Source organism: Sebastes fasciatus, chromosome 1 (genome assembly GCF_043250625.1).
Source record: "Sebastes fasciatus isolate fSebFas1 chromosome 1, fSebFas1.pri, whole genome shotgun sequence".
Lineage (NCBI taxonomy): Eukaryota > Metazoa > Chordata > Actinopteri > Perciformes > Sebastidae > Sebastes > Sebastes fasciatus.
Window position 1 is genome coordinate 9,463,300 of NC_133795.1, and position 13,235 is coordinate 9,476,534.

Below are 13,235 nucleotides of genomic sequence, written 5' to 3' on the forward strand. Positions count from 1 at the left end.
CAGTTTTATTTAATATACGCTCCCTCTGTGCTCACTGTGGCCACATGTTGCTTCTGGTGGAACCTCTGTTATGTTGCTCCATTTCCTAGATCAAATAATTGCCCGATTTCACCCACCATTTAGCGAAACAAACACCTACAGACACAGTGTCTAGCCGTTGCTGTGTGCTTCCTTCTCCTGGTTGCCAGCTCCTTTTATACCAGCCTCCCACTAGCAGCTTGTCTAATTAGCAGCACAGCAATGGCAGAGAATTAACTGCCTCACCCCGTCTCTCCCTCTTACTCTCCCTCGCTGCTCTGTGGGACGCCTTTTTTTCCCTCATCAATCTCTTTATGTTACAGCTCGCATTCTCTCTCTGCTCTTCTCTGCTTTGGTTCAATGTTCGGTTCTGTCCATCTTTCTGTCTTTCAATCTCACCCTCTGTCTCTCCGTCTTTGGCCTTGACATTCCTCCAGAGAAAATCTCTTTATCCACCTCCCTGCTTTCATATTTCCTCCTGCCTTCCTGTTCTGCTCTTACATCTCTGGGGTCCCCTTGTGGATAAAGCTGCCATCTATGTTCACGGTTTTGTTGCATCTCTCCTCTTCTGAAAAATGCTGTTCAAGGAGCGCCATGGTAGCCGAGTGGTTACAGCGCATGCCATGTAACCAAAACGTCCCGGGTTTGATTCCAGCCTTGGGACCTTTGTTGCATGTCATACCCCTCCTTCTCGCTCTCCTCCATTTCCTGTCAAATAAAAGCAAAAATGCAAAAAAAAGGCATTGCACAAACAGACATACACGCTGCAAAATAACACAAACACAAGGACACTAAGCGTCTCCAAAGGTCATGCATTTTTTATTGAATGCATAAACTGCAGCACTATCATAACCTAATGTGATGTTGCTGGTCACTAAGCACACATTCCTCTGTGATCCCCCTCTCTGTAATGTACACACTTTCATTCCTTCCCTCACCTCTGCCAACATCTCCGTATTCTTGTGTGAAGTCTTTTTCTTTTTTTTCTTCTGTAGGCTCACATGTCTATTAATAAACGGTTCGAGCTCAGCCCGTCCCTGCGTTCAACTGTTGTTCCCCGCGTTCTCGACAGCGAAGGCGGAGCGGATGAATGCCTCACTCGAGCTTTTGATTTAGACTGATTCCATCTCGTATCTTTCCTCATTTTATCCTTTAATGCCAGATAATGAGGTAGAGAAAGCGAGTAGAACGAGGATGACCGAGTAATTGGGTTTAGATTGTTCTCATGACTTAAGACCACTGTGAAATGTGTCCCGTGGATATCTCCGTGCTAATTAAAACCTCACAACCAGCTTTGAATGATGAGAGATGTCTCGTTGGCGAGAGCCGTTTACCGAGGCAGATCCCTCTCTCGTATCACGTGACCTTCACGCGTTAAGGATGTCACTGACATTTGATTTCATTGCTCAAAAATCTGTTATATCTTTCAATTCAAGACCACAATTAAAATAAAAAAGACACTGCACACAGTATAATATATACAGTAGAGCTGTCAAAGTTAAAGTGTGAATGCAAATTCGGTTTAACGACATCAATTTCTTGAAGGCATTAAAGCAACTTGCGGTTTTTAGGTTGTAGCAGACTCAGTTTTATAACTAGAGTAAAGATACTGGCATTACATGAAACTAAGAAAACCTAAAGGATCCATCGGTACCAACCACGTCATACTAGTTTGTCGCGAAGGAGGTTAAATAATGCTCCAAACTTACGCTAAATGTTGGGCATTTTCAAAGGGGTCCCTTGACCTCTGACCTCAAGATATGTGAATGAAAATGGGTTCTCTGGGTACCCACGAGTCTCCCCTTTACAGACATGCCCACTTTAAGATAATCACATGCAGTTTGGGGCAAGTCATAGTCAAGTCAGACCACTGACACACTGACAGCTGTTGATAAGAATATTAAATACACAAGAAATCTCCCTTTTAAGGTACGATGAATTTGCGATTAATCACGATTAACTACGGACAATCATGCGATTAATCACAATTAAATATTTTAATCAATTGACAGCCCTAATATATATTCATAACTAGCAGCACCTTCAATCCCAGATTCAAGGGCGTCTTTTGAGGTCAGCGATGGCTGATACCTAGAGGACGTGGCACTAGGAAGGTGGTTTGGATTGATTGGGATTACACTCTGGGGATTATCCCCATTTTCTACCAAATGCAACCTCACTTGTCTTTCCGATTCCCTTTTAACCTAATTAATCTATTTTGTTATAATCAGCCTGTTCTGATTCATGTTGTGTCATCGGAAAACAGAACACACCCGCTGGGTGAAACTGTAGTCAATATCCATTACGCTCGTGTTACGTGGTTGCACTGATAACTAAGGGTAACGTTTAGTTGTGTGTTTAGATTAATGATAAGTGATGATGTTATTTGAGGAGAACCCTTGCAGTTTATCACCAGATGGAGGACAGTTTCAGCAGCTTTGGTTACATAAAAACAGAACCCAAAGCTGCTTTGGGTTTGTAACAGTTTGGGTCCGTGTTTGATGGTCGAGGTAGCTTGGAGAGCGTAGAAGAAGACGATAGTCAAAAACAACCACACTTTTACTGGGATTTCCACAATGCTCGTCGTTTATTGCCAACGTACACATCAACCACACCAAGTCCTGTTTTACGGCTACTATTTTATCATACAGGAACAAAACTGAGGCCACACGTAACCTAACCGTCGCACTTGAGTTGAGAAGCAAAAAGGAACAGGAGAATTTATAACAAGGCATCCATCCATAATCGGTGCACCGCTCAACTAACTCAATGACATTGCTTCTCTTGTATCTCTCGTAAGCAACACAGTATGCCTTAAAGGTACATTTCACAATTTCGACTGTTAAAGGCTGTTCTATTACATCGGTGTATCTGAAAGAACTAAATGCAATTGTCTGTGTTGTGTTCAGGTGGGAAGCCTTTCTTTACTCGGAACCGATCCGAGCTGAACGGGACCTTCATCAATACCAAGCTGAAAAAGAGTCGTCGGGGGTTCGGCTTCACCGTTGTGGGAGGCGACGAACCGGACGAGTTCTTGCAAATCAAGAGTCTAGTCCTGGATGGACCGGCTGCCCTCGATGGCAAAATGGAGACAGGTTGGTGTACTAAATTTATAAGTATATATATATATATATATATATATATATATATATATAAATGTATAAGTAAGGAAGCTAAAATGTAAGAGCTTTGACAAATTATTTAAATAAAAATTCTCCGTCTCCTCGACCTCTCAGGCGACGTGATCGTGAGCGTCAACGACACGTGTGTGCTCGGCTACACCCACGCCCAAGTCGTGAAGATCTTCCAGTCCATCCCAATCGGCTCCATGGTCAACCTGGAGCTGTGCCGCGGCTACCCGCTGCCCTTCGATCCCGATGACCCCAACACTAGCCTGGTTACCTCAGTGGCCATTATCGACAACAAAGAGCCCATCATTGTCAACGGCCAGGAGGGGTCCAACAGCTACGACTCGCCGTCCAGCCACGGCAGTCAGAACCACAACAACGTCTCGATCAACGGAGGGGCGCCCCTCAACGGCCTCCCCCGATCCCACAGCCCCTCGGCAGAGGCGGCCTCCGATACCTCGTCCCAGCACGGCTACCCCAGCGACGTGGCCTCCCTGGCCTCGTCCATCGCCACGCAACCAGAGCTCATCACTGTACACATGGAGAAAGGAGACAAGGGCTTCGGCTTCACCATCGCCGACAGTCCCGGGGGCGGAGGGCAGAGAGTGAAGCAGATCGTGGACTACCCGCGCTGCCGCGGCCTCAAGGAGGGCGACATCATCGTGGAGGTGAACAAGAGAAACGTGCAGAGCATGTCCCACAACCAGGTGGTCGACCTGCTCAGCAAGTGTCCCAAAGGCAGCGAGGTCACCATGCTGGTGCAGAGAGGTGAGCGGAGGCTGATCCCTCCTTGTGCATGCTTATTGTCTCAGCGGTATTGTAACTGATGAGAGCAGATGGAGATGAGTAAGATGGAGGGAACAGGTGTCGAGTTATACGGCGGCACTTTCTGATTTATGTGCCCATATGTTGAAGTATTGCAAAACAAAACAAACCTTTCCCATGAATCTGCTCGATGCTGATGACAAAAAAAATAAATAATAGGCTTCTGCCTTACAGGCTGTCCCGGCTCACAGAGAGCTCTTTTATTGACACACATATTTATTTATTCATGTAAATAGAGGTTGGAGGCAAAGAGGAGATTGCAACGAAGGCAAGATAGAGGGATAATTATGATATGGAAAGGAGCCGCAGAGAAAGTTGAAATAACATTTGAGGAAGCGGCTGAAAGGGAAGCGGAAAGGGAGAATAAATAGCATTGAAAGTCAGAACATCATGGCTGTCTTGAAATGGAAAGGAGGGAGAGAGGAGGGCGAGTTAAAAGGGGAGATGAAGGAGCTCTGATAAGAAGGGTAAACACAGGAGAGAGAGGTTTAGTTGCTGTTTCTGGTCAGAGAGGCTGAATATTCTCCCTCTTTTTTTCCACTTGGTTACTCTCTCAGCCCGGGTTTTTTTACTCACTCCCTTCTGTTTCTGTCTGCTGTGTCTTGTTGGTTGACAAACATGCCTAGTTTATTTTCGGCTTTTAGCGTATTCCCATGTTAAGGCGAGTTGCATTCTGAGTTTTTTAAAGAACAGAGGCTGGAAACAGCAAAGATTGCCCTAAAATATCATCTTCCTTTCAAAATGCCTGACTTCCTGTTGGGTTTAAACTGGGGACACACCATGCAGACATCAAAGAACTAGCGGCGACGAAAGCCACCAGTTGCGGCGACAAAAGCCACCAGTTGCGTCACCTCACGTCGCCTTTGTCTTGGCCAAAGTGTTGCACTCGAACACACCGCAAAGACTACAGCCGACGGCCAACTGCCGCATACGTTCTGCGCCTACGTGAGAGGAAATAACTCTCCACACCAGCATGTTGCGGTAATCTGTATTTGTCATTCAAGAAAGGAAACCAGAAGGCAGAGGACGGTGGATATACAAGCCGTCGTACATGAAATAAAGCGGCGTTTGACGACCATTTTCAACTCTCACTCACCACTTAGCTTCACTCCAGATGTGGATGAGAAAATATCCGTGTATTGGAATGATCAGGTGAGATGAAGATGAAAAATGAGAAGAGCCTTCTGTGTTTTTCCTCTTGACTTTACTCGTTTGCTTGCTTTCCTCACATCCGTTTCTCTTCTCGTGCATCGCTTTGTTCAAGCTGAACAGCCAATCAGAGTGATTTCTCTCACCGAGGAGCTCCGCTGCCGATTCAACATGCTGAATCGGACTAAAAAACCCTGACATTGGCAGACTAGAGCCGGCGGTGCGGGACACACAGAAAAAACGAGGCTGACAGACGCTCACCGGCGGCCGACCGTCAGTGGTGACGGTCGGCCGTCACCAAGAGGCTTTTTTGTACGTCTCCACGTTGCATCTGCCTACTAAATTTCATATATCTATGTGCAATTTAGGTTGTGAGCATGCCAGCGATTGTGCTGACATGCCTTTTATCCACCAACCTGGCTGTCTGGCTTGGTACGAGCCGAAGTCAATTTGACATTAACATACATTTTCAGTGTCAGTCGGTCAATGTCAATACTGCTAAAACCGCGCACCTGCGTGTGAATGCTTCTATTCAACGTGTACCACCCAGCTTTTGTTGTGGCTTCTGATTGAAAATCACTGTCACACAGAAGCACCAAAAATGGAAACAAAGCAGCTGTGAATGGAGGATAAAACTGAAAATGATTGAATTTTGGTATTTTCCCTCCAGACTCGCAGGCCTCCAGAGCTCTAAACGCACTGTGTGATACAAGTAATTGGACTATTTTCTGTGTCAGACTGTCCATAGCTTGCTTTAGGGCTTATTAATTGAAGTAACTAAAAGGTTTTTGTGTGTGTGTGTGTGAGCACACGCGCCATTTATCTCCTCCGTGGGGTTAAGTGCTCAGAAGTGTCGAGGGAAATTGGTCAGATGAATGGCGGCCAAGTCGCATTGTCGTCTCGTATTGAGTCCCCGTCTTTCACTCTCTGTCTTTCTCTCGACGTGTGTGACTCCGTCTCAATTTGTATCTCTGTCTCTTTCTCCGTGTTGTCACACTCTCTCTTTGTCTCGCTTCTTGACACACACCCACACTCCCAAACACACGCAGACTAAAACCGTTCCACTCCCCCTCGCTGGCTTTTGTTAATGAGCGGCATTTCTTCATCGCGCTAGTGTACACAAGGCCATAAAGTGATACAGCAGCATCATCACGGGCGGGGGCTTAATGGGCTGTCAATAAAACACAAGGCAGTTTAGCCGGGCTCGCGTAAACGCAGTGACTCGCTTTGATGGCCACAGACAGACAGATATGACTGTGATAGAAGGAATGGCACTGAGCTAGAAGACAACGGTATGGATGATGATAATGCATACGGGGCATTTTAATTGAACCAGCATTACTAAATGCCTTTTATGGTCGGTCTTATCCTGCTTATGAAGGATGCCAGTCAGCAGAGAAACGCACAAACACAGGAAACAAATATGAAAGCCAGTTTAAGATACAGTGTCTCATAGCAGGATCTGCCCTTCTGGTGCTTCATGGAGATTAATAATAGAACAAAAGTCTGCTCACTGCACTTCTCCCTTTTGCACATTTAACTACCATGTGCCGGCTACTGTGTGTTTTACAAAGAGCCTAATGGCTCCAACATCACAACAAAGCCAGTAATTAGTGAGCCAAATTAGAAATCAGACTAGTGCCGTGTGTCAACTTCTTTTTTTTTTTTTATTTGTCCCGCACTAGTGCTGCGTATCAAACCTCCATTAAATGTGTCGGTAGTGCTATACGTATCAAAAGATGTCAAGTCCTAAAAGCTGCTATTGAATCCATACTTTGTTTTTTGATCAGACACTTTAGATATAAATACTTTTGCTATTTTAAACTGTGTTTTATTTCGGCAAAGCTCTCGTACAGCTGTTTGTTATTCCACAACATTTGTTTGGCTTCTTTTGTTAAATGAACAAAAGGCTTTTTGTGGAAAAGTACCAGCACTCAACATTTTTGAATAATACCCGCCAGCCCTGTCTAGCCTCTGGACATGGATGTCTGTGAGATATGAACAACCAAAGTTATATTTTGATGCAACTAATGATTATTTCTATTATTGATTTATATATTTTTTTTCTATCAATCAATAATTTTTTTCTTTCAAAAAGTGAAAAATGCCCATCAGTTTCTCAGAGTCAAAGAAAACACGTTTAAATGTTTTATTTTATCCAACCAATAAAGCATCAAATCAATCTGGGACTAGATGAAGATTAATTGGTATTTCTGCTTTATTAATGACTAAAACAATTGCTGACGATACATTTTCTGACGATGGACTTCTCCTATGGATGATTGATTGATTGATTGATGATTGTCACTATATAGCGGTATTGACGATAACTGTGATATTTAGAAAATTAAATATTGATATAATGTTAATGTTAATGTTAATATACAGTATATATAATGCGTTTTCCTACGAATGTCCAACAACACATGTACATTTTTCGCTTAATACATACATGCAGTCTTTTCAAAATAAACTTCCGTCTTCACAGGAAACAACTTGGTTAGGTTTAGGCAACAAAACTACATAGTTAGGTTTAGGATAAGATTGTGGTTTGGGTTAAACTAACTAGGGAAGTGACGTAACCTTAAAGGTTACGTGACAAGTAAATCAACGTTGACTTCTGGTTTCACACTGGATGTGAACAGCTGGGCTAAAGTCCAGGTTTTTTTTGTCCCACTCATCCACCCCGACCTCCTCCCTACGCGGTGTTCGTCGCTCTTCATACTTCCTTGTTCACGATTACGTGGATTACATACAAAATGTTTTCGCGGGATATATATGAATTACAGTGCATTATTCTTCGTAGGTATAGCTACGAACGCTGTATGAGAACAGAACAGCCTGTAAGGTTACAGACTCTCTCTGCACCTCCCTACATGCATATTTTGAGCATAATTAATTCGCCAAAAAAGAGACAAAACGCACAATAAACAAAGTAAAAAATGAATTTCACTGATGGTATTTTCTGTAGATATCGCAATAATAATATTATTGTGGCCACAAAAATCATGTAGTGAAAATGTGATATTGTGACAGCCCTATGATAGTCTATATGTGACATTACAAATAAATAAAATAGGAGTTCATTTAGTGAATAGTTAACGACCAGATACCAGGGCACCATCAGAGCTTCATGGACTTACACTCTGCTGTGCGTATCGGTTTGTATCTCTTCCTCCCACTGAATTCCCACACACTTCTTGTCCTTCAGATTATCTCCACGTTGAATGATGAATCTGTTTACATCACACTCTTTTTTTTTTTTAAACATGTCAATGTGCCACCCACACTATATCATTCATATGTCACATACATGTCTGACATATTCACACTTTACTCTCCCGATATACTCTCCTCGATGCTTTCTCACTCCGACTCGCTCCACCAATATAGCACCGAGGCGCACTCGCCTCTAATTGGGGTCCTGATGTCAGCTTTGCTTATCATACACATACATCTTTTCCTCTCTCGTGCTCTCTTTTACTCTCACTTCTCCTTCCATCTATCAAGAATCTCCTCTTCCCTGTGCAAACACCTCTCGTGCGTGTACGTACACACACATAGGCTCGGTGTCGGTCTCAAAACGGGAACGGTCATGCATCCAATTATGGATTTGAGGCAGAACGAGCCTGGTACAGTCTTAATTAGTGGAGAGTCAGCCCTCCTCCGACCCCTCCACCTCCCCACCTCTGTTTCCATTCCCCCACTGTCAGTATGTAGATTCACACCCGCTCGCCCACGTGAAGATGGGAGCCAATCCCTGAGGGACCAGCGCACAAAGATATACACTCGTTAAGGCGGCCGTGCGCAGCAGCTTGCCTCCTCACCCCTCTCCCCCCCCACCGGCTTTCTCACCATGTATGAGCATGTGCGCGAGTCAGCTGGTGTGAAAATGTGAGCATGTGTTTTTATGCTACAGTGTGCTGAACGTTGGGGGGGGGGGAACCTGCGATTTTGTGGCTCTCAGTGTGAAAACCCAGCAATGTGAATCACATTTGGGGGTTTTAGCCTGTGGGCAAGTCTGAGGTCTGAAAAGTGAAGCTAATGAGGAAGTGCCTTTAACTTGCATTCTTTCTAATAGCCAGCAGGGGGCGACTCCTCTGGTTTCAATAGATGTCAGATTGTATAAAAGTCTATGAGAAAATGAGCCTACTTCTCACTTGATTTATTACCTCAGTAAACATTGTAAACATGAGTTTATGGTCTCATCGCTAGTTTCAAGTCTTCTTCAATACAGCATGATATTCATTTAGTAAATGATGGTCCCATTTAGAGTCAAATAGACCATAAAGCAGGGGATGCTTTAGGGCAGTGGTTCCCAACCTATTTTCCTTTCCTACTTGTATCTACGAAAAGCTGAGCCCCTCTGATGTCATCACCCTAAACAAAATGTACAAATACTTGTACAAACCAAGATGGAAACAGCCAAAATACCGAACTCTATGATTTTAGCTTCCATCCTCTTTGTCTGAGAAAGCTACAATGATCTTTTTTTTACCCTTTTTGGTCCAATTAATACAAACGGAGGAAAAGCCACCCACAGGTCAGAATGTCAGGTTATGAGACATTGACAGCGTTTCATAGGTTATGCACACAAGACACCGAGGTGCTACAGACATTTTGTCCTGAGATATATACTGCCTATAAGCGCACGTGCATGATTTATTACTTCAATCAGGCCTGTGTGTCGTGATACATTGTTCTTTCATTTGTCTAATTACGCTGCTCTAATGTGCTCATTTTCCCCTGCCTATCTTCTCCTGCCCTCGCTGATGCGCTGACATAATTCATTTTGGGCCCCGATGTCTTGCCGTAGCACAGACGCTAATTTCCTCTCCTCTGTTCTCTTTAAAAAAGGTGTAAATGTTACAGCGTCTACTACAGGGACGCATACACCTGCTGCTGTACAGCGTTTTGTCAGCGAAAAACACGGGTTTGACTGTCGAATTTCTGAAACTCTCAATAGCCCGGCAGCTCATGTCATTAGTCAACTGTAGAAAAATGAAGCCCATTTGTCTCGCCGTGGATGCAGAGTCTCATTCTACTTCTTTTTTTTTACCTGTCTGTACGGCCTGGCAGGCGCTGCAATGAATGCAAAGGTAAATCGTGCTTGGTTTTGCAGCAACTGCTTGTAGACATGCACAGGAAATGGAAGGAAAGACAGCTGCAGTGGGTGAAGGGAGATAACGGTGGATGGAAGGATGTCAGCGGATCAGAGAGATGATGAAAGAGCAGCACAGAAACCCCCATGATGCTGTGCTCTCTCTCTCTCTCTCTCTTTTTTCCTCTTCCCCATTTCATGACTCATCAATCAACAGTGACACATTAGTCCCTGCTGGGCAATCAGGCCTCGCACTCCTCCTTCGTCTCTCCGAATGAGAGATGGACCTTTTCTCTCCGCCCACGTAAGCCAGCGGACGGACAAATGTCAGGTTGAGGGACTAACACAGGCGTGAGGTGTTATATACTATTTCGCAAATGTCAGTGTATTTGATGAAGCCCTCCACTGCGCAGATACTTCCCTTATTTGCTTTGAATAAATAGGAATCCAAACACCCAAACAAATGTCAGAGACCACAGGATTATCAGCACGGTGGAAAACTCTTTAGAGCATTCATAGCGTTAAAGCTCAAGAGGGTGTATTTCCTCTCGTTTACGTTTGTTTGCCTTTTCTCTCATTGCCTTTAAGTGCAGTTTGATAGAGATTTATTATACCCTTGAAGACAGACGGTGGGTGGAAATGTGTGTTTTCCTTTGTTTTTTTTCCACAGACGCGCGGCTTAAAGACGGCAAAAACGCCAAGTGGATCATTTGCCGCACTAAATGGCTCTCATTGGTGTGATGTTGGGCGAGTGAGCAGACGGATTGTAAATGTCAAAAGCTTTCCACGGTACTGGTGTTCTTTGAGGACACGACGCTCGATTACGTGAACTTACATAACCCACATAAACCTCCCAGTTACCGGCATGCACATCCAGGAGGTCCGTCTAATGTGGACAGTCTTGTACACACCCATTAGAAAGAGATAAACGTTGATGATGGGTCCCTGCACAGACCAAAGCAGGAAATCAATTCCCCGTATGGGCAGGAAGCGTCGTATTTTTTGCCCACTTCGCATTAAAAATTCTGCTGACTGCACGTTCCAATGGCACCATAACGCACAGCATTGCAGTCCTCAAAAGCAATGATTGGGGGGGGAGCGGCCCTGCCCGCTAGGTGCCCACCATTCACCTCCGCTCGTTTTTTTTTGGCTCGCCGGAGGCTTGAGCCTGTGAATCACTGCTTGTTGCTCAGGGACGAGGAGGTGAGCCTCTCTCTCCCTCAGCCTCCCCCCCCACCCATCTCCCCTGTCTTCACACCTCCATAGCTATCGGGCGAGTTATAAATCTCCACCATTGCACCATCCTTTGTTACTATGACAATGCTCTGCAGATAATCTGCGCCGGGGGTCTCCTCTGTATGGATGTGTGCATTTGTGGGAGGAGGGGATTTCACCTCAGCTTTTTAAAAGCCTCAATGCAGGGAAACGACACTCCTTCCTTGCAAAAAATATATATATTTTTTTTAACTTTTTGCATGCATGCTCTCCCTGGTCATCTTTGCCATCTATTCAGCCACATCGGTACGCTCCTCTGTCACATTTAATTCCACTGTTTACACATAGAGGAAGCTAAATAAAGCCGTACTCTGCAGGGCTGTCACATCCTGGCTGCTGATGTACACAGCTGATGTGAGCCTTTCACTCCTTGGAGACCGTCTGTCAGCTCCCCACGGTCACCAGGCACTGTCGCCACGGTGACAGATGGACCTGCCTGTTGGATGCCATCACTTCATAGCCGAGATCTACCGACACGCACCACACACGCACGCACACGCACGCACACTGTGGACGGACGACATAATCTGCTTAATAATGGTTTCCGTTTAGTGAGTGCTGCGCTGCCAGGTTTTTGCAACACTTCCTATCTGTTGTAGGGAACTGTACAGTCGAGGGTACAGTAGCTCTTAATGTCAACCTGAGCCCAGTTCAATTCATCCAAACCAGACCTCCTTTGGGAGCCATTTTTGCTGAATTCATCTTTCTAGTGCACAAATCTTTTACTCTGTGTGTCAGTGCTTTCATGGTTGCATTTTTTCCCCCACCACACCTTATTTACAGTTTTTGCAAAAGACTCCACCGTGCATTGTCGTCATGCACCCAGGCTGTTGGAATTTAAAGGGATAGTTTGGGTGTTTTGAAGTGAGGTTGAATGAGGTACTTATCCATAGTAGATGGATTACTTACAGTAGATGACACTTGGCGTGCCCCTAGCACCGAGAAACAGACAGGAGCACGGGAGCAAAGCAATACAGTGCTGTGGACGGCAGAAAAACGTCTTTTAGCCACCTAAAAGAAAGGCTCATCTAAAAAATAGATATTTGTTTAAGTGTTTGCTATATTTAGAATATTTTCAGATGATGAACTGAACTGAAAGTGAATCTGTTTTTGTCATCTGAGCCTGCTGGATTTAGAGAGAGCATAGATAAGTTTCACTTTCAGTTCAGTTCCCCGTCGTAAAGAAGAAGGAGAGGGCTGTCTGACGGCAAGATAAAGCAGTGAAAATATTCTAAATATAGCGGACACTTAAACTGATATCATTTTTTAGGTGAGCTTTTCTGTTAGGTTGCTAAAATATTTTTTTATGACATCCTCGTGCTTTGCTACGGTGTTGATACTCCTGTCTGTTTCTCCAAACTGAGGGTGTGCTGACCGTCATCTACTGTAGGTAATACACCTACTATGGATAAGTACTTCATACAACCGCACTTCAAAACACCCAAACTATCCCTTTAACCAGCTGTTGGGCTGTCACACAGAGAAAAACTGGTAGTATTCGCTGACAATTATGGAGTTTTTCCTCAGGCAGTGACTGTTATTCTGTCAAGCTCGATCATTTTTTTCGCTGCCATCCTCAAATATACAAGATGCTTTATTATTTTGGCTTCATTGGCATTCACAATAATCAGTTGACGTATCATTAATCATAAAAACCATACATCATACACAAATTTAGCGCCCTGTAGTTTTAGCAGCCCTTAATTACTCACTGTTAAGAACACATTTCCTGCCACTAA

The 13,235-nt window shown here is 44.3% G+C and overlaps 1 protein-coding gene across 10 annotated transcripts in view; it reads left to right on the top strand.

The window, feature by feature from the left end:
• magi1b (membrane associated guanylate kinase, WW and PDZ domain containing 1b) overlaps positions 1–13,235 on the top strand; it is a 174,597-nt gene that overhangs the window by 128,571 nt on the left and 32,791 nt on the right. For all 10 annotated transcript variants that reach the window (XM_074616964.1, XM_074617051.1, XM_074616514.1 and 7 more), the window contains 2 exons: positions 2,928–3,113; positions 3,255–3,914. In XM_074616964.1, coding sequence (XP_074473065.1) covers positions 2,928–3,113; positions 3,255–3,914 — 846 coding nt within the window. The remainder of the gene's footprint in view (positions 1–2,927; positions 3,114–3,254; positions 3,915–13,235) is intronic.